This window comes from Drosophila gunungcola (genome assembly GCF_025200985.1).
Source record: "Drosophila gunungcola strain Sukarami chromosome X unlocalized genomic scaffold, Dgunungcola_SK_2 000032F, whole genome shotgun sequence".
NCBI lineage: Eukaryota > Metazoa > Arthropoda > Insecta > Diptera > Drosophilidae > Drosophila > Drosophila gunungcola.
Genome location: NW_026453186.1, coordinates 920209 through 942078, shown reverse-complemented (window position 1 = coordinate 942078; position 21870 = coordinate 920209). Strand labels below are relative to the sequence as shown.

Below are 21870 nucleotides of genomic sequence, written 5' to 3'. Positions count from 1 at the left end.
ACTTCGGCAAGCCGATGTTCATATACCCTTGCAGCTACATATTTTGATGAAATATAAACCATAATTCTGAAATATTTAACTATTACTATATTTCGAAGAACAAAAAAAAATAAAACAGCAAAGTTATAAGTTATTTTTCCGATTGTTCCTATGGAAGCTATATGCTATAGTCGTCCCATCCGGCTTATGTGCTGCCTGCACTAGAAAGACAACTTTTTGAAAAGTTTCATGCAGATAGCTTAGAAACGGACGGGCATGGCTAGATCAACTCTACTAGTGATGCTGATCAAGATTATATATACTATATATATATATATATGTCTGCTTCACTGCGTTGCGAACTTATGATTGAAATTATAACACCCTCTGCAAGGGTATAAAAAGATGCTGCAGAACAATAAATCACAAAAATAGTGTATAGTAAAACATAGTTCTTAAGATTTCTGATATACTCCCGTATATTTGCCTTGTAAGAAGCGCCTACAAATAATCCATCATTTTTGACGTTATCTATTTTGGCGACTTTCTTTGGCTTTTCTTGATCAAAATTCGAGAATTTGAGAGTTTGCTTTCAATATATTTGTATTTTCTATAAGCAACCTGGCTTATGTATTTTTAGCCTTTAGGACTACTAAATACATTGTTGCTTCTCATGTTGATCGATGTTGTTTTGCTGCCCCTGCATGTTTCCGTACGGATTTCGTTTGTTGCAAATTGGTTTTAGTTGAATCACGAGCCGAAATTGGCTCCCTTCTATTAAGATGGGATTGAAAATATTAGAAAACAGCGAAATTTGTGTACCTTCTTACTCTTAGTCTATGTCGATAGCTAGCATGCAGACACTATTAGTTGGGCGGAATCCCAAACACTTAAGGTGATTGGATATGCAAGATCATGAGGACTCCTTTGTGATCTTGACTGTATACTAGCTTATAGATGTACTTAAAGGCTACTTAAATTCTAAAGTAATCGGCGTTTGTTGTTGCGTCGTTGGTCCGACCTCCTGCTCCCGCCCTGCATGTGCTGGTGGTGCTGCTGCGGCTGCATCCTCCCCCGGCTGCGTTCCATTGCGGAGCTGTCGCTGCGGCGCCGCTGGTCCCCGTTGTTCCCAAACGGATTGCGGTCGTAGGGCTTGGCGCCATGCAAACTGTGGCGATGATAGTGATGCGGGGGCGGGGGCGGGGCCGTAGGCGCTGCTTGAGATGGTGACTCCACCATGAACGGGTTGCGCAGACGACTTTGGTTGAAGGATAGCGATGGCGAGGGCGATGGCGACTGCTTGGCCTTGTCGCCGCCCCGCTGCTTGATGGTCAATTTCTTGTTGAACAACTCCAAGCCCCGGTAGAGCTCGAGGGCAAAGGGCACGGCGCACAGGTGCTGGTAGGTAACAAAGCCAAAGTTCCTCTGCCGGCCCGTGTTGTCCGTGGGTATGTGCACACCCTCGATGGGACCCGCCTGCAGGAAGACCTCGTAAAGTATCTCCTCAGTGACGCGCTCATCGAGATTGCCGCAGAAAAGCGTCCGCTGCTCCTCGTTCTCCTCTTCGTCTTCGTCCTCCAGTTTGTCCCCAGTCCGGTCGCCGTTCCTTCCGTAGCTTCCGTTGGGGGGAAACGGACAAAAGGGCTGCTGTTGTCCATGGGCCATCCCGTATCCGTAGCCATTCGGGAGCGGGAGCGGGTGCGGCATCATCATGGGCATGGCCGCCGCACCACTGTACATCTGCTGCATTAAGCCCTGCAGGTCCATATTTGGCTTCACAAATAAATAAGTCTACCGCTTTGCTTAGATGACATTAATCGATATGTTATCGTTTTATACGATCTGAGGACAATATTTCAAATTTAATACAAGGCGTACAAGTGCTCAGGCTCAAAAATAATAATACCACTTTCACTCAATTATTTATTGAGAGATTTATGTGCTATCGGTTCACGGTCACACTGGCTTAACTGAAACAAACTATTATTATTTATTTGACTATTTAAACCAATAAAAACTTAAGCTAATCGTGTCTACAACTTTTTAAGTAATTAAATTGGGAAAACAATAAAAGTTAGATTCAAATTGGAACAAATACGAAGTTAGATTAAAATAATTAAAGGGCTTTTATTGTAACCCAAGATACGAACGTAAACTAAAAAATGTCAATTATACTTAATAATAAGCAAAACATATGTAACGAAGTAAATCGTTTAATTTTTTTTATTTATTAGTTAAATTTAATTTAACGATTGGTTTGTCAAAAAAGTAATGAAAATCAAATAAAATCGATAAAACAAGTGCACATTAGAAACTAAAAATTTGACATAAAAAGTTAGTTATTTTACGAAGATTATAACAATAGTTTTAGAACAGCTTAATCAGCAATCAACTTTTAGTCAAACCTTATTTTCAAGCGAAATAGTCTCGAATATGTATGCTTTAATTTGGTTTAAAATGTGTTTAAACTTTTTTTAATTTTAAAGCCACTTTTGTTTTATTCGTTAACCGGATGGCATATTACAACGGACAGGTGGCGGTCACACTGGCCCCAAATAGTTAGGCTTGAGTAAATAACCAGTTTGAGACTTTACGGTGATTCGGAAACTCGTACCTGGCGATTCGGTTGTCCACAGGTAACAGTAACCTGTTGCTTTTTTTTTTTTTTTTGGTAATAGTGGAAAGTGTAGTGGCGACGGCGACCAGTTGAACATATCTGATAATAAATTCAAATGCTGTTTAATCAGTGTAAATAATATATCACACTGATTAGAAGCACTCAACTACAACTGCAGCAGTGACAATTTGTGGCCAACAAATGGCCATTGCGAGTTTTTGTTAAAACTCCACGAATTTTATACTCCGCACAATGTAAATATATGTATATACCATAATTGTGCCATAACAGTGCTTCAAAAGTATGCTATTGATGATGTGGAACGCAACGGATTATCATAAATATGTCATAGACGCTGGAACGCCAGAATAAGATAGTGAAACTAGTGGCGAAACACCTCCCCCTTAAAGATATGATCCCCATTCACGATATTGTGTTTTGTGTCTTGTGTTTTATGCTATAAATCTGATTGGCTCTTTGAATACGTGAAAACAACATAGAAAAGATCACCGACGTGCTGACAGGTTGTTTATCACCAACAACAACAACAACAACTAAAGATCGAAAAAAATGCAGCAATTAAAAGAGGAAGAGCAAGAAATGCAAATTAACTCCTATTGTTTTACAGTGTAGGCCCAAGATTTCGATTGGTTTACTCGGGGGTGTCCCAGAAATTTCTCCAAACCAAAGTCCAATCTCTGTGTCCTAGAAAACTTTATCTGTTAGATGCAAATCCCCAGTAACTTGAAATACGCTGAAACAAAATAAAGCTAATGACAATTTGTGGTACAAATAAATGCATTATTTCTAAAACAAATTCTTAATTAAAGTAAATGATTATTATGGAAGGAACTAGTATAAGTAAGACTAAAACACTATTTAATTAAAGTTTGTCCTCTTATAAACTTACAAATGGCGACTTGAACCATATAACTAAATAAATATAAATCAAAGCAACACCATTTATAAGTCATAGAGCCGTTCTTTACTTTTTTTTTTATAATGCAGGAGTATTTTATTTTTTGATTCTCTTCGTCATGTTTTCAAAGTCAAAGGTGCTATGTGAAGCTTAAGAATTCGAGTGTTTTTTTTTCTTGGAATTCAATTTAAATAAGATCAATACGTATTGTGGTAGCGATCTTCTTTGATATTTATATATAAAACTTAAAATATAAACCGATTTATTGTGTAAAAAAAAGAATAGCTATAAGAGTGAGCTACCCATTTAGATTTTTACAATAATTATTCAAATGTAGTAAACACAAAACTAAAAGTAGTTTATTATTTAATAGTGTAAGCAACCCTGCTGTGGCAGTCAAAAGGAGTTAACTTGGATCCGGAAATGTTTAATATTGGAGCTCTCAAAATGGATACAGACATGGATGGAAAGAACGCCAGTTTTGGGCAGAACGAGGATAATGAAGATGACGAGAAGCCAAATGAATTGTCGTTTTGTTTCGTTCGGGTAAGTGTATATAAATTCATATCCTTAACGATCAGGCAAATCGTGAAAAGCCATGAATTAAATAGCTTTTATCTTTTGTATACCATTATCAGTAATATTATATCATAAGCCTTGTTTAGTTTTGCATTTCCTTTTCCGACTAAAAGCCTTATGGAAAAACAAAATTAGGGACATCAGAGGACCTGCATTGATATTTTCTTAGCTAGATTATTGAGGATGTTAACTTCAAGTTATAATAAAATAACTATTAAAATTAAATAATTTACAAATTTGGGCTAGAGGATATCATTTGTGATTTAGATAACATACAGAGGAGCCTTTAATGTTACGAAGTCAAAATTAAAAGGGACCTTTTTTACCAAACAATATGTGTTTTGCCGTGTGATTTTTTGTCTTCGGAACTGACTTATACCATCGATATCTTTCAGGGATCCGATCCAAGAGCTGCAACATGCCGAAGCAAATTGCAAAACAAGCGCTGCAAATTGAACAAAGAGATAAACAAGGAACTGCGCCTTCGAGCTGGTGCCGAGAATCTATATAAGGTATATATCTTTTCGCTTGCATTTGCAAATCAGTGGCGTTAAAGTTCAATCTTAATTGCATCCATTTAAGGCCACTTCAAACCGCAAACTGCGTGACACAGTTGCCCTGGAACTGAGCTTCGTCAATTCAAATTTGCAATTGCTGAAGGAGCAGCTAGCCGAATTGAATTCATCGGTGGAAATCTATCAAAGTGAAAGGTACGATTTCTTACCTTACGAAAACAAACACCCTTTTCAAAAGTATTTTTTGGTCTAACGATTTATCTTAGAAAATGTTGGAAACTGTATTAATTTTAACCAAGACCAGAAAATAAAAACGATTTTTATCTGTTACTATATCTTAAAACTTAAAATTAAAAAAATTCAAAACTTTTTTATTTATTAAAAAAAAAGAAAAAAATAGTTTTTCAAATAAAGAAATGTTAAGAAGTGCACTAGAAACACTTATTATTTAAAGTTTTTGCACAGGAAATATTAGTTTTCAATTAATGTTACTTAATTACGTTGAACCCATTTGGAATGATTCACTTGTAAATATTTAACAGTCATAATGGAATTATGCCCATGATACCATTGGGCCTGAAGGAAACCAAGGAAATCAATTTTATGGAACCATTTTCGGACTTTATCTTGGAGCACTACAGCGAGGAGCCCTCCATATATATAGACGCCATAGCAGATATGACGGATACGAGACAGGTGAATGATTTGTCCTTCAATAGCATGCAAGTAAGAAATGATTCCATGGTGATCCGATTCAATTAAGGCATCCAAAACACCATCACGCGACGCCCTTGGAGTGGCCTTGCTTTTCCGCTACTACAACACGCTGTATTACGTGGAACGTCGATTCTTTCCGCCGGATCGCAATTTGGGCGTGTACTTTGAGTGGTATGACTCACTAACGGGAGTGCCCTCATGCCAGCGGACCATTGCCTTCGAGAAGGCCTGCACCCTGTTCAACCTGGGAGGCATATACACCCAGATCGGTGCCCGCCACGATCGCACCACCGAGCGGGGCCTCGACCTGGCCGTCGATAGTTTTCTACGCGCCGCAGGAGTATTTCGCCACATCTACGACACGTTCACCAATGCCCCTTCGATGGACCTGAAACCGCAGGTCCTTGATGTCCTCGTCTCCCTAATGCTTTCCCAGGCCCGGGAGTGTCTCTTCGAGAAGCTGCAGCTGCAAATTGAGGCGATAGGTCTCTCCGAATTCAGTTGTGTAAGTATCAGGGATGTCTGGTAGAATCCTGCATAAATATATATTTAAACTAACTTCCACACATTGCTATTTAACTGCACTTTTACTTAGTGCATAATGTACACTGCTAGACAAAATGAGATGAGTACATTTTAAAAAGTAGGTGTTGTAGTACCAATTATCAACGATTTTATTTTTTCTGATAATAACACGAAGACTAATTATTATTAATTACTAATTATCCATTAGCACCTTTTTTAATAATTAAAATAATCTATTATAAAGAGGAGGAACCCCCAATTATTTAGCAGATGTTTTTTTTTTCAAATCTCAATTATAAGACAGGAAATTGATAGTATTCCAAATTGGTCGGTTAATCTGGTCTCTCGTTTTTGTTGGAAGTTTAACACCCTTCCAAAACAAATTTACGAATTCAAAAAAATTAAATGCATGTCTTTGTTAACAGAAATCGTAAACAAAATCGAATACCCTTCCTGCCATACATCAAATTGATAACAACATTGCACGATTGTTTGGGTTATTAGCTGCACAAAAGAGTCAGTCAACGAAAATAAACTAAACAAAAATTTCGTTTTATTTAAAATTCCCAATAAATAAAAAAAATATATGTTTAAGCCCAATTATCTAAAAAAAAATCATGATCCCTTATGAAAATTGGAAAAACGTGACAAAAAAAAAGGGAATTTTTCAAAATCAAGCAGGGATTGAATTTTAAGGTCATCAGTCCTTTGTCAAAATCTGAAGAAAAAAAATAGAATTCAGCATAAAATTTGCTATCCATTGGCATTTATGGTTGATTTTTTTTTTTTTTTTTTTTACCATTTTCAATGCGTTACAAACCTCTGAACATAATTATAATGCCCCGTGCATGAGTAAACCAATTTAAGCCAGAAAGTGGTGATCTATTGCTATCGCCATCATTTTATAGAATACCATTTACTCTACACTAGGAAGAATGTAAGCCACATTAGATATAAATAAGAAAGGTGTACAGTTTGTTGAATTTCCCAGCTATACTATATATATAATCCGATCCCGACAGGCGTTTCGCGATCTAGCTGGAGAGGCTGCCCAGATATCGCACGAGTACAATGAAATGCACAAGAACATCCAGGCAAACGACACACATACCTATCTGCCCGAGTGCTGGGCCGGACTGGTGCCGGTCAAGGCGGAACTCTACAAAGGTAGCTAGAGGTGCTATCATGTGAAATAAACCAAATTCTAACCGCCCTTCGAATCGTCAGCGTTCGCACACTTCTACAAGGCACGCAGCATAGACGCAACGGAGGAGCTGAAGGTATCCCTGCCCTCTCAAAAGGACCATCCCAGAGTGACCTCCGAATCGTTCATTGGCAACTCACAGGAGGTGGAGTGCATCTCCAGCGAAGAGGCCGCCACCTCCGTCGCAAACAAACTGGCCCACTTGAAGGAAGCTCTGGCCAGCAACGAGGAAGCCCAGCGACTGCAGCGGATGTGCCGGTACCTTAAGGTAAATATAATGTAAATTTAAAGGTTGTGGGACCAAACCGATCCCTCCAAGTGGTAAGGCCCAAAAATATGGGTTTTTTTTGGGTTATTTATAGAGTCTGTTCAATTATCTGTTATCCAGTTATTTATAAAGTCTTTTCAATTATCTGTTCTTAACTGCTTGCCTCGGAAAAAGCAAACTTAAGAAATCGTTGTCAAATAATTAAAAGGAATTTGTAACATAGTTTGCAGTTTATAAAAATAAGAACGAAAATTACTGCTCTATCCGCTATATCTTTCACAATTTGATAAGCAGAGTTAGTCGCATATTTTTCATCAAAGCAAACTTAGTTTTGAAAAAAAAAGGGAATACAACATTAAAAGTTCGGGAAAATCGATTAAAATTACCAGTCAAGCAGACTTTTAGAAAATAAACCACAAATAATAAATAAAATAAATAAATACGTGTTTGAGGTCACATCATCAAAATTTCAAGAATTACAAACATTTAATGCAGATTTTTAAGTATTTAAAACAACAAATTTATCAAGGTATGAAAGAAAAGAAAATTAATATAAAATTGCAAACCAACTTTTAAGTGCGAATTTGTAGAAAATGAAACCAAAACACCTTTATATTTATGCCTTTTCGAATTTCGGATATCTGGTTTTAGTTAAATGTTCAAGAGAATTGATTAAAATTTGTCAGCCCACATTTATAAATAGAAATTTAAACCATGCCTTTTCCGAATCGGATATTTCTAAGAAAAGAAATGGGTTTAAAGTGATCTGGTTATAAATTACTTTTCTCGAATGGAAAGGGGATATTTTTTAAGCTTTAGACCGCTATAAATTATTAGATAAAAGGAAAAATTTTATTTAAGAAAGCTTTCTTTTAATATCACTTTCAATTCTATCACTTGTTTGATCTGCGAAATTGGGGTGTCGACTTGGCCACACCCTTCCCTAATCTTACTATGTTTGTCCATTCTCAAGAACAAGACGTCGCTTACTGAAGTCATGAAGGAGGTGCACTCCAAGTCGCAGGAGGAGTTCGAGAAGTTCCGATTGCAGGCGTCGGCTAACAACATCGAAGAGGGCGACCTTCTGGAGCGGGTCGTTGAAGGTATGCCATGTGATTTACAATCGTACGAAGTGTCTTCATTAAGTCATCCGTAGCCTCTTCAAAATTTACGTTATCCTTGACGGGACCGGATTTCACATCGCACAAGGTAAAGGATCCCTTTAAGCGCCTCGGACCCATTGCAATATTTTCCGCGCGACGCCACTGGACAGCGCCCAGATGTGTGCGCCTGCAGAAGGGATCCTCCTCATACCACAACGTGCCCCCCACCAGCAGTGACAAATGTCCGCTGGAGAACGATGACGAGGAGCACGATGGTGGATTTAATCTGTATAAGGAAGAGTTTGAGAATTTCGGCTTTCATGTGCGCGGCGATGCACCAGTCATCATTGCGCACGTCGAGATCAATTCGCTGGCCGACGTAAGTAAATGGATCTGTGTTCGATTAGCCAGATTAACTGCATTTTGTTGGTTCAATGTCGTTGCAGCTTGGCGGCATCAAAGAAGGAGATTTCATAGTCGAAATTGCCGGCATGGATGTTAAGTGGTACTCTCATCAACAGGTGGTGCAGCTAATACAGTCATGTGGCTCCACACTTGAATTGAGGGTCATAACGCCCATGGATCGCAACTACTTGAAGGTGTGTAGGACCCATTGAACACATCACGGAATTACACACTCAATTGAATTTACTTTTACCCCCAGCCATTGTCGTCGAAAGGTTCATTATCCACGCTATCGGCGGCCAGCTCATCGGGTATATCATCCGGATTACCCAGTCCCACAAGTATTGCGGCCAAGCCCAAGCTCCACCTGAAGACGTCCACCAATTCACGAACCGCTGGAAGCGTTTCGTCCAGTTCGTGGAATCCCTTTCGCCGAACGCCAAGCTTAGCTAAGATATTTTAAGTAGCGACCGGTTTTATTATACGTGTTTTTTTGCTCTTGAGGCAACGGCCATTGCAAGTTAACGAGAATGTTGTGCAGTTTAATGTTAAGCAATAAACTTAATTACTTTTTTTAAAAATTTTCGTATCCTTTTTTGCTCATTGTCTATATGTGCTTAGTTGCGACATAATTCCGATATTTGGCTTAAGATTGGCAAGTTGAATGGCTTTCAAAGCCACAACAGCAAAATTACTTTCTCAACTTAGGTCCTGGCACTACTTGTGTCGCATATAAATTTCTCCTATAATAGAAAGCAGTATATTCTTTCCGAATTTTAAGGAAATAAACAACTTTACACGAACGATTTATAAAAAAAAATTCAACTACATTAAAACACCCAGGAATTAACCTCCTAAATATATATTACAAATACAAAAATGTGCAAACCATTCATTCTTATTTTGCATTTTACCCTGCTGTGTAACAACATTGCATTTGTACAATTCCTGAAAATAAGGTGCCTTCGATTTTTTTAATTGATTTTATTATAATTATATTTTTACATTTTTTGACAACTACTTTTTTTTACTAAATCAATGCAATCCGAGAACATACCGCAGAAATGATTTTAAGTTTTCCATTTGGTATGTTGAAGGTCATAGGGACACGCGAAATTGATGAAATATTTTCGGTTTTCACATGTCAATAACGCTTTTACAAATGCTCGAAGTACAATTTAATCCGAAAAGTATTCCAATTATTTTGATTAATCACACCAACGACTTTTACCCAACGTTTTTAAGAATATTGTTGCTTTAACTGGAGGATACTGCTATATGACTACTTCGGACGCTTTCCATACACATTTGAATATACGTTCTTGTTATCGCTTTATGGTTTTTATGCGTTAGCAGCTTGCTATGCAAAAAGCAGCCATCCGATGCACAAAAAGGCCAGATACAAAAACAGCTTAGAAAGGGTTTGCTCATCCTCGTATTGCGTTGTGCCACGATTAGCAGCTGAATGTTGAACAAGATCGTTACAAATTATTTAAAAAACGTATCTGTACATCGGTGGATAACTTACCAGCAGGACGCGGTTCGCCAAAATTGAGTGATGAAGTTATAAATCCAAAGGGAAAAGCGCCAATACCAAAGGACATGTGAAAACCGTCTCCGAATCCAAATCCAGGAAAACCAGGAACAGGCTCTGGTTCTGTACGGTGACCAGCAGGGCGTGGTGGAACTTTATTTCTGAAATGGCGAATTTAAAGTTCCATGCTTAAATCTTTTTCTAAAAACAATTAAAAATGTATGGTCAGTGTGATAAACAACTTCGAATCTTATACTTCAAAAATGAACGTAAAGTCGAACGAACTTGGATTTGTATAAAATTAATCAATCAATTCCAATTTCCTATAGAATATTTTCCGATCATAAAAATAAGTTAGCTTGCAAAAGTGTGATAAATTTATTTTTGACAATTGCTGGAATGATTTCCAATTCTTTGGGATTATCTTTTTAAAATTTGTGCGGGGTGGGTATTTGAATTCAGGTGAGTAAATAATTTACTTTTTTCATTCTAATCAAATTAAAATCAACACGCAGAAACGCTCTTGTTTTTCCCATTTAAAAATGTTTGATCATAAAAATAGCTTTTTGCTAAGTTGACAGATTGCCCTTTTTTACAATTGCTGGAATATTTTTCAGCTCTTTCTCAAGACGGTTTTTTGTAAATTTTTGTGATCATAAAAAGTAGTTTTTTGCAATGATGAAAGATTAACCTTTTTACAATTGCTGGAATATTTTAAAATTCTTTACGGCTTTCTTAGAAACTGTTTTTTTTTTTTTGTAAAGTGGTTGTGTTGGTTTCGATTCAGGTAAAATAGACCTTAATAATTAATCCTTCTTGAGGTAACTAGTTGGGGTGTACGCTTTCGATTTTGCACTAGTCAAAGTCACAGAACAGTGTTGATATATAATAGAGAACATACCGAGGATCTTCCTGATGCGTACTATTCCTTCCGTAGAGCGGTATGACTTTATCCTTGTCGACAGCGGCTTTGCATACGGGGCAGAGTTTGCGATTGGGTCGCGTCAAGAGCCACTGGTGCAAGCACGGCCAGCAGAAGAGATGTCCGCACATGCTGACCACCGCATCCTTGGCCGTGTCCAGGCATATATTGCACTCGTAAAGGGATTCATCGTTCTGGTCCTTGTTGCTCTGTTCCTTCTCGTTGGATTTCGACGCACTCTCGGGGCCAGCGGACGACGAGGTGCCAGACTTTAGGTCGGCTATGTTGCCGCCGGAAAGGTAGTTCCCGGTAAAGGAATACGATGTGTTGGATGTATTCGCTGCTTCTGCCGCCGAATCAGATGACATCGATGTGCCAAGCGGTCGCAATTGACTGGTGGATGACTCCTCCGACAATGGCTCTGTTATATCCCTGGTCCAGGCTATTTTATCGTAGCCTACGTTCTCGGTCGAAGTGGATCCGGATGACCCGGATGATGTGGTGGGCAGGTCCGGTGACTTTGCCATTTTCGGCTCTTCCATGGTGCTATGCCCAGAATTCTAGTTAACGTCCAATCGTTCGAACTGAAACACAAAGTTCTATGATTATAAATAAATTCAATTCCTGTGAGTTTCTGTTCAACTGTTATTCAGTTTGTCAATTACGATCTAACAGATTAGTAAATACCTATAACAAATCTGAGTCCAAACTATGCGCTGCGGGGTAAATATGACAAATGACTTAATTAAATTAAATATTTTTAGTCGTAATTTCAAAGTGTTTCTACGAGTTTCATAGCACTCATCATTTATCTGTTCAGAGTGACGTAGGAGTTGTTATTGTACCCATTAGCACCGCATAGAGGACATATGTATTACCCATCCCATCATCATTCTCAGCAGCTAACGGTAATGATGCATTGACTTTTCACCTAGGAAAACGCCACGTACTATTCATCAGAAAATTGCAATTTACGTACATATGTAGTTCTAAACAAGATCTGACGAACAACAGGGTATACATATGTACACGCATATGTACTTATGTATATAAACATATTTGTACTTTATAAGGTCACAAAAGCTTCCTTCTACCTGTTACATACTTTTAAACAAATACAAAATATACCCGTTCAACACAATTAGTAATTGGTACAAAGCATAAAAGTCACATGATGTAGTTCAGCAGTTCTTGTTAGAGAGCAACGGTTTTTAAAGGCCATTTACTTATTATTTTTATCACTCACAAAACACTCCGTGCATACGTATGTAATAACTGAATGCCAGCGATTGCAATTAAATGCAATTTAAAGGTTTTTACAAATGCGCATTGGAAACAATAAAATCTCGGAAAAACATTGCAAGTGTATTGCTTCTTAAACCCGACTGATTTGCTCTCATTTCAATTGAGTTTCTCATCTGTTTTGAGTTACTTGCCGTGCTTAATATTGTACAGATCAAATCAAATATTATTATCAAGGTGGTTGATTAGATTAGATATTAATTGTAATTGTATTATGGTAAAAACGGTAATTTATCAATTGACTTCTCGACACCTCAAAACAATTGCGATGACGATACCCCACGGCAGTCGATAGACCTTTACCCTATCGTTTATATCTGTTTTTATTAGGCCTCGATTCCACTAGGGCAGAGTCCGGGTCGGCAATCGATAACAAGTGAATGTGCATCCGGGATCATGCAGTGCTATCGACTCTGATTAAAATGAACAAGGATCAACTTTAATATTATAGGACAAATCAAATTTAAAATTAATCTATGAATAATTATAGATTATAAACAAACCCTTTTATGCAATAATTAGCCAAAGGTTTTCCCTAAATTCTTTCCATTCTCAGAGAATATTAAATCGAAAACAAAGAAATGGTCTAGTGAATGTAAAGACTTATTTAAACTGAAAACCACCATAAGAATGTTATTTTTTTTATACTATTGTTAGCTATTTTTAGAAAGTGGCTCAGTGAGATTTGGAGTTTCACATCTGTCGAAAATCCCAACCATTCCGCTGAGTTATAACTAAGTTATAACTAAATAACTTTATATAAATATCTTTCGCTAATTACTCAAACTGCAATTGACCGCCTTTCTTAATTCAACGTAAAGAAAATAAATATATATGTTTGTTACTAATGCAAAATAATATTTTGTTGAGCCTTTATAACTAGAACAACTACTCCTTGACTATTTGCCTCTCACGTAAAGTTTCGACTACAAATATAGACCCTAGGCCACTTTTTACAAGAGTATTTATTATCTCCTACTTGTGTGCTTTTAATATTATTTATTCGAATTCTGTCGATCTCATACAGGTGTTTTTTTTCACAAAAGTAACACCAAAACTCAGTTCGCGTGAAGTGTCGTGACTTGTCTTTGTTTAAGAGTCGCTCACGCGACCATCCCTAACTGAAAGTAACTAATTTGAAAAAAATTTGATGTATTTGTTATTTTGTATGTTGATTTGCAATCTGGGTTTCCCGTTACTATGAGCTGCTTTGGCTGTGGGCGCAAATACGGATTATTCTGCAAAGAGGCAAGTGTCCTATGGCTAATTCTTAGATGGATTAGAAGAGCTTACATATGTACATATAAATAATCCCCAAAAATCTCCAATAGTATGGATGCCCGAACTGCGGCTACTCGTTCTGCTCCAAGTGCCTGAAAAGGCCGATGCCTGTGCCCAGGCACACGGGAAAGGTCCTGAACGTGTGCCTCATCTGCTACGACAGGCTGTCCAAGCTGCAGGCGAGCGCCGATGCCGAAAAAGTGATAGACTGTGATGCCCTGCCCGGGGTGCTGGTCACCAAACTGCATCTGGCGAAGCCCTCGTCGCCGGGATCGAAAACTTTAGAGGGCGCCCTGGACGGGCTCTTTGAGTAAGTGCACATTACATATGTACTTATACTGAATGTATAACTCATAGCCTGACAATCCCAGCGATCTCCTGCCCCAGGAGGAATTGCCCGCGGCTTTGGTGCCAAGTGCCAGTGCTGCAGTTGGTTCATCTCCGAGTTCCAAAGACCATGGAGATATTGATGAAAACCTGGATAGTGCACTGACCAAGCGAATGCAGGATTACAAAAGAGTGGATGCCACGGACGACGAGATTCGCACTCGTCTCGCTAACCTGACCGGCATGCCGCATAAAACCAACTACGATAGAAAGGATCTGCTCCTATCCATTGACCAAAGAAATGACCAGGAGAAAATGAGGGATTTGCTGGCGCAGTTTGTGGAGGAAACCCAGTTGGATCAAAACATTGACAAGCAAAGGGATGAGTCAATTTCCGAGATTGAGCGACGACTGCTAGCACTCCGCGACACACCAGTCGATTCAGATGCGGGCCCATCAAAATCCCATATGAGCAGTAACTTATCCGACAACGAAGAGGATGACGCGACCATTTTAAAGAATATTATGAAAAAAGTTCGTATACCAATATACAACCATCCACCCATGCTCTTAGTTCGACTCATTTTCACAGATAGGTTCATACTTACACCTAAATTTGGTACTTTTTGCCTTACTTGAGCTGGGTATTTAGGTACTAAAATACTTTTATTTAATTTTGATTTTGAGTTTTCATAAGTTTTTATTCTAAGTAACACAGTTTCTGCATCTTGAAGATATACTAATTATTTATAGACTGTGCTTATAAAAAATGCAACTGCAACTCAAATGCAACTTCTACAAAATCTTGTTCATCCCCAGTTGATAAAAAAAAAAAAAATTTTTTAAACATGGTTTTGTATTCTTTTTTGTACCATTTAATACACCGTGTACCTTTAACTTTACTTAGGTTTTTATTCTCGCAAATACCTTGTACCTTAACTGGTTCCCAAAATTCCATACCTTTCCCAATATAGCATATTCATTAAATATTTAAATAAAATAAGTGAGAGCACAGGGTTCTTAACGATTCATGTTATAGCTAAATCATAATCTTTCTATCATCAGTATGTGGACGAATCGAACTTGTCAGCAGTGCCGCAAAATGAAACTAGTGAGACTCCAATTGAGGTGCCCAGTACCGGCACCGAAGAACTGCCCTGGTGTAATATTTGCAACGAAGACGCCGATTTCCGTTGCCAGGGATGTGGTGGCGACCTTTTCTGCACTCAATGCTTCAAGGAGTGCCACGATGATGATGAGGACTACCGGGCTCACATTAAGGAGCAATATAGGGCCCCGGCAAACTTTAAGGAAAATCATTTCTAATGCAGTTGTTAAAGTTTAGTTGGATTTAAGAGATTTTGTTTTCATTAAAAAATGTTTTATAAAAACAATCCATTGTTTTTACTGCTCTAGCTCACTCTTATCAATGAGACCGCTACTGCTGTCCCTTTTTATTTTGTTAATTAATTTATTACGGCCAACGGATTATGTACATACATAGGTATATTGCCTATCTGGACTAACAATCAAACATTACATAAATAGAAATGATAAGCATTTAAAATATAGCTCCTGGATAACGTTCGCTGATCATTTTTTTTTTTGTTTTTTGCAAAATTCAGTTATAAAGTATTGTTAAAAATTTTAAATAATAAAAAAATAATTTATATTTGTTTCAAGTGCCCATCAAGTTTTAGTGTTTTGCGATGTTGGTTAGCTTTTTAAATCAAATACATTAATTTTCCCAAAACAAAAACGTTTGCCTCCAAAAAATGAATTTTCCAAAAATTATAAAACATATCTTTAATTCTAGTGGCTCCTTGCCATAATTCCACAAAAGTAAAAATTAAATGCTACGCATAACAGTTGTATTTTTAACGGTGATATAAGCCTAGGGTGAATTGAACTCAGGTAATTGTGTGCCCAACTCAGGTGCATTGAAGTCATGAAGCTATGTGCCTTGCTTTGTCCGTTCACTGCTGTTCCTCCTCGATATTGTAAAAGTGGGGCCACGTCTGTATCTCCTCGTACAATCGCCGGCCAGGACTCTCCGTTGAATTGCACTGGCAGTGGCAAACGAGTCGGTAGTCGGGTGCGATGTGGCCATCCTCCACGCCGCGGGCCAGCAGATTGCGGCCCATGTTCAGGGCGTCCGTCGTCGGAAGCTCCCGCATGAAGCAGCCAATGAAGCTGATCCCCAGCGACATCTTGTTGTATCCCAGTGTATGGGCACCCACGGTTCGCCAGCCGCGACCCTCGTAAATGTTGCCGTCACAGCCAATCAAGAAGTTATACGCAATGTCATTCCATCCCCGCGACTCTATGTGGAAGCACTGAAAACAAAGGGGTAATGTAATTCCTATTGTAATGTCTATTTACAACTTAAATTTATTTTGAAATTTTTTAAGACTTTATTATTTTTAAAGGTCCCATGCTAGCACTCACTTGCATATCTCGTATAAGTCTCACGTTGATTGCGCGTTTCTCTGAGCTCTCGGTAGCAGTGTGTACTATAAATTGGAAGAAAATTTATAGAAATTATTTTATTTTAGTAAATGTATTGAAATGGAATATTTTTGCATTTACATTTAATCTAAGATTTGTAGAACTAAGAAAATTAAGGTCTTACTTATGCTTTATCTCAATAGCTTTAATAAAAAAGACAATGCTTAAAATAGTCTTTTAAATTATATTCAACTAAATTAAATTAAATTATATTTTTGCATTAACATTTCATCTTAGATTTAAAAAAAAAAAAAAAAAAGAATAGGGTCTTATCAAGCAGAAGGACAACAAAGCCTTTAAAGAGCTTTATCTTAATTGCTTTTAAAAATAAGAAAATAAAGAGAGAAATGCTAGGAATAGACTTTAAGATAATAATTATAAGGACAACAAAGACATCGAGAAAGCTCTATCTCACAATTTTTCACAATGGAAAACGAGACTGAAAATGTTAAGAATGGTCTTCAATATATGCCATTTATTTATTATACTTTCAACTTATATGCGATTAGATGATATTTTAAGTAAAATTAAACCATTACATAGTTTGAGAGATTTTTTTATTTTTTATTTAATTAAGTTGCAATGATAGGAGGCTACTCCAACCTTAATAGTGATCATTTTTGACTCAGGAATAATTAACTACTCACAGATGACCACATATTTAACGGGTAGCTGCAAAGGCAACGGATCCTCCATGGGCATTTGTGCTAGCCAGGAGTGTCGTGGAATTATGGAGCACAGCTCCTTTGGTATTTTGAATTCTGTAAATAGTAGGTATGCGTATAGTTACGATGTGAAGGGATATTGTGGCGTAGCTGAACTTACTTTGGCGCCTTATAAATACATCTGGGCGTATTCTTTCTTCCGACTCATCCTGACAATCTTCGTCGAATTGCGTATTGGAGTTCGATGCGGGAGCCTTTGGAGGCGAGGCGTTTCGACGGTCTCTTCGGGACTGGCCAAGACTATCGGCTATGATCTGTATGTTGCCATTGATATTGGTCACATTGCCGATATGGACGTTGGTTGAGTTGCTGATGTTGACGTTTCCCAGCGTTTGAATGCTGTTGATCGAGTTCATGAGATCGCGTATTGTCTCGCTAATGATCGAGTGTTTCTTCGTGGCTTTATGGGATATAGAAGATATTGATTTACTAGTTTTTGAATTAGAACAATAAGAAAAGCTATAGTGGGGCACCCACTAAGAGATACCCGTGACTCAACATAACAATCTCTAAAAAAAAAAACTGGTTTTAGGTGGCGCCATCTGCCGAGCTGCAATATACATTTACGATAATATGTTCTAAAATACTGGTTCGAGTTGGAAAATTTGGTAAAGGTTCAGAGACATGGACCGTATAAGCACATAAAGTTTAATAAGTGGACTCTACCAAAATTCTGCATGTTAAATCCAAATTCTCTAGCTTTTATAGTTTTCGTAATCTCGACGTTCGTACGGATGAACAAACGGACGGAAATGGCTTGATTTTGATCAAGAACATATACATACAGTTTATAGGGTCAGAAACGCTTCCTTCTACCTGTTACATACTTTACACATACAAAGTAACCGGTATAAAAAGTGAACTTACCAATCTGAGTGCCTAAGGTCATGGTGCTGATTTCCTCGCTGGTGTTCTGGTCGGCATCCTCCTCCTCCTGCCCGTACTCGGTGTACTCATAGTCCAGGCTGTCCACCACCGACGACTCCGCAATGGACTCCAGTTCCAGATCCTCCTCCTCCTCCGCGGAGGCCGCCTGGTTGGCCAGCCACTCACGGGTCCGCTCCTGACTCAGCTTCCTGATTCCTGATTCGGACATGGCCGACAGTTGGATCTCTTTCTTTCGGTTGGGCTAACAAGAGCTAACGTGTGACGCTGGCCTCTAGCCTCTAGCTTTGTTTATCAATAATATTGTGAGTTAGCAATACTCTCCTCTGATTAGTGGTCGTCCCGTGTCCACCACGCACGATAAGATAAGGATGTTCCGGAGACTTCCCACCATTATATGCTGTGGTGAAATGTTCTAGAGGATAGCGCTCGGGCTGGGGCTTTTTTTATTATATATTTACTTACATATATACATATAATAATTTATTGTCATACGTATACCAGGGCAGGGCAGTCAAAGTGTCGATCGCCCCAACCCAAATATCGAGTTTCGGCTCTGCTTCGCATTATCGATTGTTTTTAGAACACTTGTTTCGAACAATTCCGCAACACTTCACTTTCATAACAATTCCATAATTTTTTTTTGCGAAAAGAGGTAAAAGTTATAATGGAACGACAATGATACACTCCACCGTCGTATAAATAATAGGCTTGGCGCAAATAATTGAATTGTCAGTGAATGGATGAAGTTAAAATGTAATAAAATTACAGCGTTGTAACTTATAAAAGATCGTATATCGAAAAAATCGATCCTTAACCAATAAACAGTTAGTTTGGATGAACGTAGCCAATCTCAACATTAATACCCTCTTTACACTACGGCCCAAATCGCAACAACGGAAATGTTGTTGTGTACCGTTTACACCGCCGCCGCGGTTGCGCAAGCAGTCAGTTGATGAAACATAACATTAATTAAAATATTCCACTTCGAAGGCGGTCACACTGTGTGAAGGCAAATTTTTTGGTAAACGAAGCACTAGCCGACTCAAATGTGCAAATTCAATTTTATTTGAAAAACACTATTTTAATGCTGCCCAGCCAATATATTTAAGTTAAGTATAATTTTTATATTTTAGTGTAAAATAAACTTCATTAAAAACCAAAATTATTTAAAAATGCAACAAAATTACTCATCCGACACGTATGACACATATTTGTAATAATTTTCGTTTAATTAAAGTCAAAATATGAAGAACAAATAAAACTTATTTTTAATTTTAAAATAAATTCAAGTTTATGCCACCAAGACACAAATAAATTTAAAAAAAAGTTTTTTTTTTCTTTAGTGGTGTTTTTGAAAATGATTTGTTAAAATTATAATGAAGCTATAGGTCTTACCGTAATACTAAGGATTTGGATTATTTTGATGTTTCTATATTTCTAGAAAACAAAATAAAAACCCACCTGGGGTTTATTTTTACAAACTTTTGTATATAATTTAGTCTTTTTAATGCCAAACAGATCGGCCAGACCCAAAAACCCTCCTGGGAATCAGTCACTGGCTCAGGTATAACCAGTTTGGTTCACCTGTCAAGTGAACTGTAAGTTCAATGCACCCAGTCCTAGCTGATATAAGCCAAGAGCTTTTCTTTTCAACGCTGATTCAGCCCAGCTTTTCCCTATATTGTGCGCGCGCTTTTCCCGCTTCAAAGTCAAATATTAAACTGCAACTGCACCGTGTTTGATAATAAAGGCTTAGTAGACTCAACCTGACTCGATTCAGTACATCTTTGAGCGGACCTCATCCTCAGCTCGAACAACAACCACAACGCTAGTCAAAACATGGGAAATTAATTCATGCGCTGTAAACATTCACTCAACCACTCTTGCATTTGCGCTGTTCTACTTTCAATGCCTCTCCCCTCAATTACTTCAGCTATTTTTTCTTCATAAAGTCTTTCCAACAAATGTATCCTTTAAGAAACCAACTTGTATTTAAAAAAACGGACAAACGCATTTTTTCGACATCACTCTTTAACCAAGAGCATCCTAACAAAACTAAAATATATCTTAAAAAAGAGTTTATTAATTATTACATTACAATTACATATGCTTATTGAGGTGTATGACGTTAAAATCACGACACTAAGTGAAGTTTGTACTGTATTTTAAAGATCCTGAAAACGGGGGTGGAAAAAAACTGTAATCGATAGGCAATACATCAATAACTCTTCAATTAAATTATTGAAGTAAATAGCGCGTTAATCCTTTGGTGGCAATAGTTTTAAGAATCTAAATTGTTACGGTATCAGTTTCTATGTATATGTTTATTGCATGAAGTTTGCTCCTGTTTTTGTGGAAGAACAGGGACAATATGGAAATAGCCATACTTAGATCCTCCGATGCTATAGGGTAAAAACGCCATCTTCTGGAAAATTGAGTGCTTTATCTTTGAATCCAGAGTTCAGCTTTTGGATATGGGTAGTTATATTAAAAACAAAGTTATTTTTATTACCCACAGAAAGTACCCAAAGAATTATAGGAGCTGAATTAAATTGGAAAAAACTTGTCACGTTTTGAAAGCTGATTTTTTACAAAACGCTTTATGCATTGCAGTTAAAATTTTATATGATTTCCTAATTTTATGTTTAATGTTAACATTAGGATAATTGGCTCTTACGAAAACAATTACTTTCACAATTTTATGTTTAGAGTTTATTTTAATGAAAAATATACATATCTAAGAGTTTTTTTCATTTTCAGGTTTGCCAGTCCGAAATGGCTAAGGTTCGTGTGACACAGACTTGTTGTTCGAAAATTTGGGATCACATTGATCAAGAGAACAATTTGACTTCATGTTAACTTAACATTACATTAAGAAATCGGCCCTTACCAAAATGACCGCCAAAATGATATTTGAAACTCCAAACAAAGTCGCTCAATAGACTAAAAATATACCGAAAATAATTTTTTTTCGAAATTTGTGCGTTAAAGCTTCGAAACCAGGTGGCAGCAAATGGTAACTTCATGTTTACTTTCTCAAACTAGAACCTTAACCATAATAGAAATGAAACTGCCCACCAATATGTAATTACTTTAAAAGCAACTTAAAATATGCCTAATCGAGTAATTTCCGTCGGTAAGCTGGCGGCAGCAACTTGTCACTTCATGATAAATTTTTCAAACTAGAACGTTAACAAGACATTGATAAATGGGCTCTTACCATAATTAAAAAAAGCAACTGCCCGCCAAAATGATATTTGAAACTTTAAACGAAGTTGGTTAAAAAGCAACTGAAAATATACCGAAACGAGTATTTTTCGTTGAGTGTTTTGCGTTGAAGCTTCGATAACCAGGTGGCAGCAAACGGTCACTCGCGCATCCAACAATCTGTTGAGGCTGCAGGAATGTACCCCTCGCCCCTTTCGCGCTTTCCCCTTGGATATGTTCGGAATGGGCACGGGGTTGTATGGGGGGGTAGGGGATATGGGATATGGGTGGGGGGAACTCCGGTACTCTGGTACTCTACTCAGTTCTTGCTGTCAGTTTCTACTC

The 21870-nt window shown here is 37.7% G+C and overlaps 5 protein-coding genes across 11 annotated transcripts; 2 read left to right on the top strand and 3 right to left on the bottom strand.

The window, feature by feature from the left end:
• Positions 1–562: 562 nt before the first annotated feature.
• On the bottom strand, positions 563–1870 carry LOC128260490 (RNA-binding protein 7-like). Its single transcript, XM_052993545.1, has one exon. It carries the CDS (start codon positions 1744–1746, stop codon positions 961–963), a length of 786 nt encoding a protein of 261 aa, XP_052849505.1. The 5' UTR covers positions 1747–1870; the 3' UTR covers positions 563–960.
• Positions 1871–2502: 632 nt separating this feature from the next.
• Positions 2503–9412, top strand: LOC128260532 (rhophilin-2-A). 3 transcript variants are annotated; one of them, XM_052993614.1, is made up of 12 exons: positions 2503–2615; positions 3889–4061; positions 4490–4606; positions 4677–4804; positions 5152–5305; positions 5373–5831; positions 6874–7018; positions 7079–7323; positions 8297–8426; positions 8480–8805; positions 8873–9025; positions 9091–9412. In XM_052993614.1, exons 2-12 carry the CDS (start codon positions 3939–3941, stop codon positions 9292–9294), a joined length of 2184 nt encoding a protein of 727 aa, XP_052849574.1. In that variant the 5' UTR covers positions 2503–2615; positions 3889–3938; the 3' UTR covers positions 9295–9412. The 3 variants fall into 3 exon arrangements, with proteins under 3 accessions (XP_052849574.1, XP_052849573.1, XP_052849575.1); XM_052993613.1 differs by lacking the exon at positions 2503–2615 and adding an exon at positions 2669–2850; XM_052993615.1 differs by lacking the exons at positions 2503–2615; positions 3889–4061; positions 4490–4606; positions 4677–4804; positions 5152–5305 and having other exon boundaries at positions 5759–5829.
• Positions 9413–9819: 407 nt separating this feature from the next.
• Positions 9820–12947, bottom strand: LOC128260525 (E3 ubiquitin-protein ligase RNF185). 4 transcript variants are annotated; one of them, XM_052993606.1, is made up of 4 exons: positions 12393–12416; positions 11267–11871; positions 10360–10526; positions 9820–10292 (listed from the first exon to the last, which is right to left on the bottom strand). In XM_052993606.1, the coding sequence occupies exons 2-4, from the start codon at positions 11827–11829 to the stop codon at positions 10192–10194; spliced, it is 831 nt and encodes a 276-aa protein (XP_052849566.1). In that variant the 5' UTR covers positions 11830–11871; positions 12393–12416; the 3' UTR covers positions 9820–10191. The 4 variants fall into 4 exon arrangements, with proteins under 4 accessions (XP_052849566.1, XP_052849565.1, XP_052849563.1 ...); XM_052993605.1 differs by lacking the exon at positions 12393–12416 and adding an exon at positions 12843–12947 and having other exon boundaries at positions 9821–10292; XM_052993603.1 differs by lacking the exon at positions 12393–12416 and adding an exon at positions 12724–12886 and having other exon boundaries at positions 9821–10292.
• Positions 12948–13591: 644 nt separating this feature from the next.
• On the top strand, positions 13592–15591 carry LOC128260524 (abscission/NoCut checkpoint regulator). The gene is made up of 4 exons (XM_052993602.1): positions 13592–13837; positions 13921–14180; positions 14242–14731; positions 15263–15591. The coding sequence occupies exons 1-4, from the start codon at positions 13790–13792 to the stop codon at positions 15521–15523; spliced, it is 1059 nt and encodes a 352-aa protein (XP_052849562.1). The 5' UTR covers positions 13592–13789; the 3' UTR covers positions 15524–15591.
• Positions 15592–16046: 455 nt separating this feature from the next.
• On the bottom strand, positions 16047–18942 carry LOC128260534 (peptidoglycan-recognition protein LE). 2 transcript variants are annotated; one of them, XM_052993618.1, is made up of 6 exons: positions 18781–18942; positions 18298–18730; positions 17531–17830; positions 17353–17466; positions 16646–16710; positions 16047–16533 (listed from the first exon to the last, which is right to left on the bottom strand). In XM_052993618.1, exons 2-6 carry the CDS (start codon positions 18524–18526, stop codon positions 16174–16176), a joined length of 1068 nt encoding a protein of 355 aa, XP_052849578.1. In that variant the 5' UTR covers positions 18527–18730; positions 18781–18942; the 3' UTR covers positions 16047–16173. The 2 variants fall into 2 exon arrangements, with proteins under 2 accessions (XP_052849578.1, XP_052849577.1); XM_052993617.1 differs by having other exon boundaries at positions 18298–18715; positions 18781–18933.
• Between the last annotated feature and the right edge of the window lie 2928 nt (positions 18943–21870).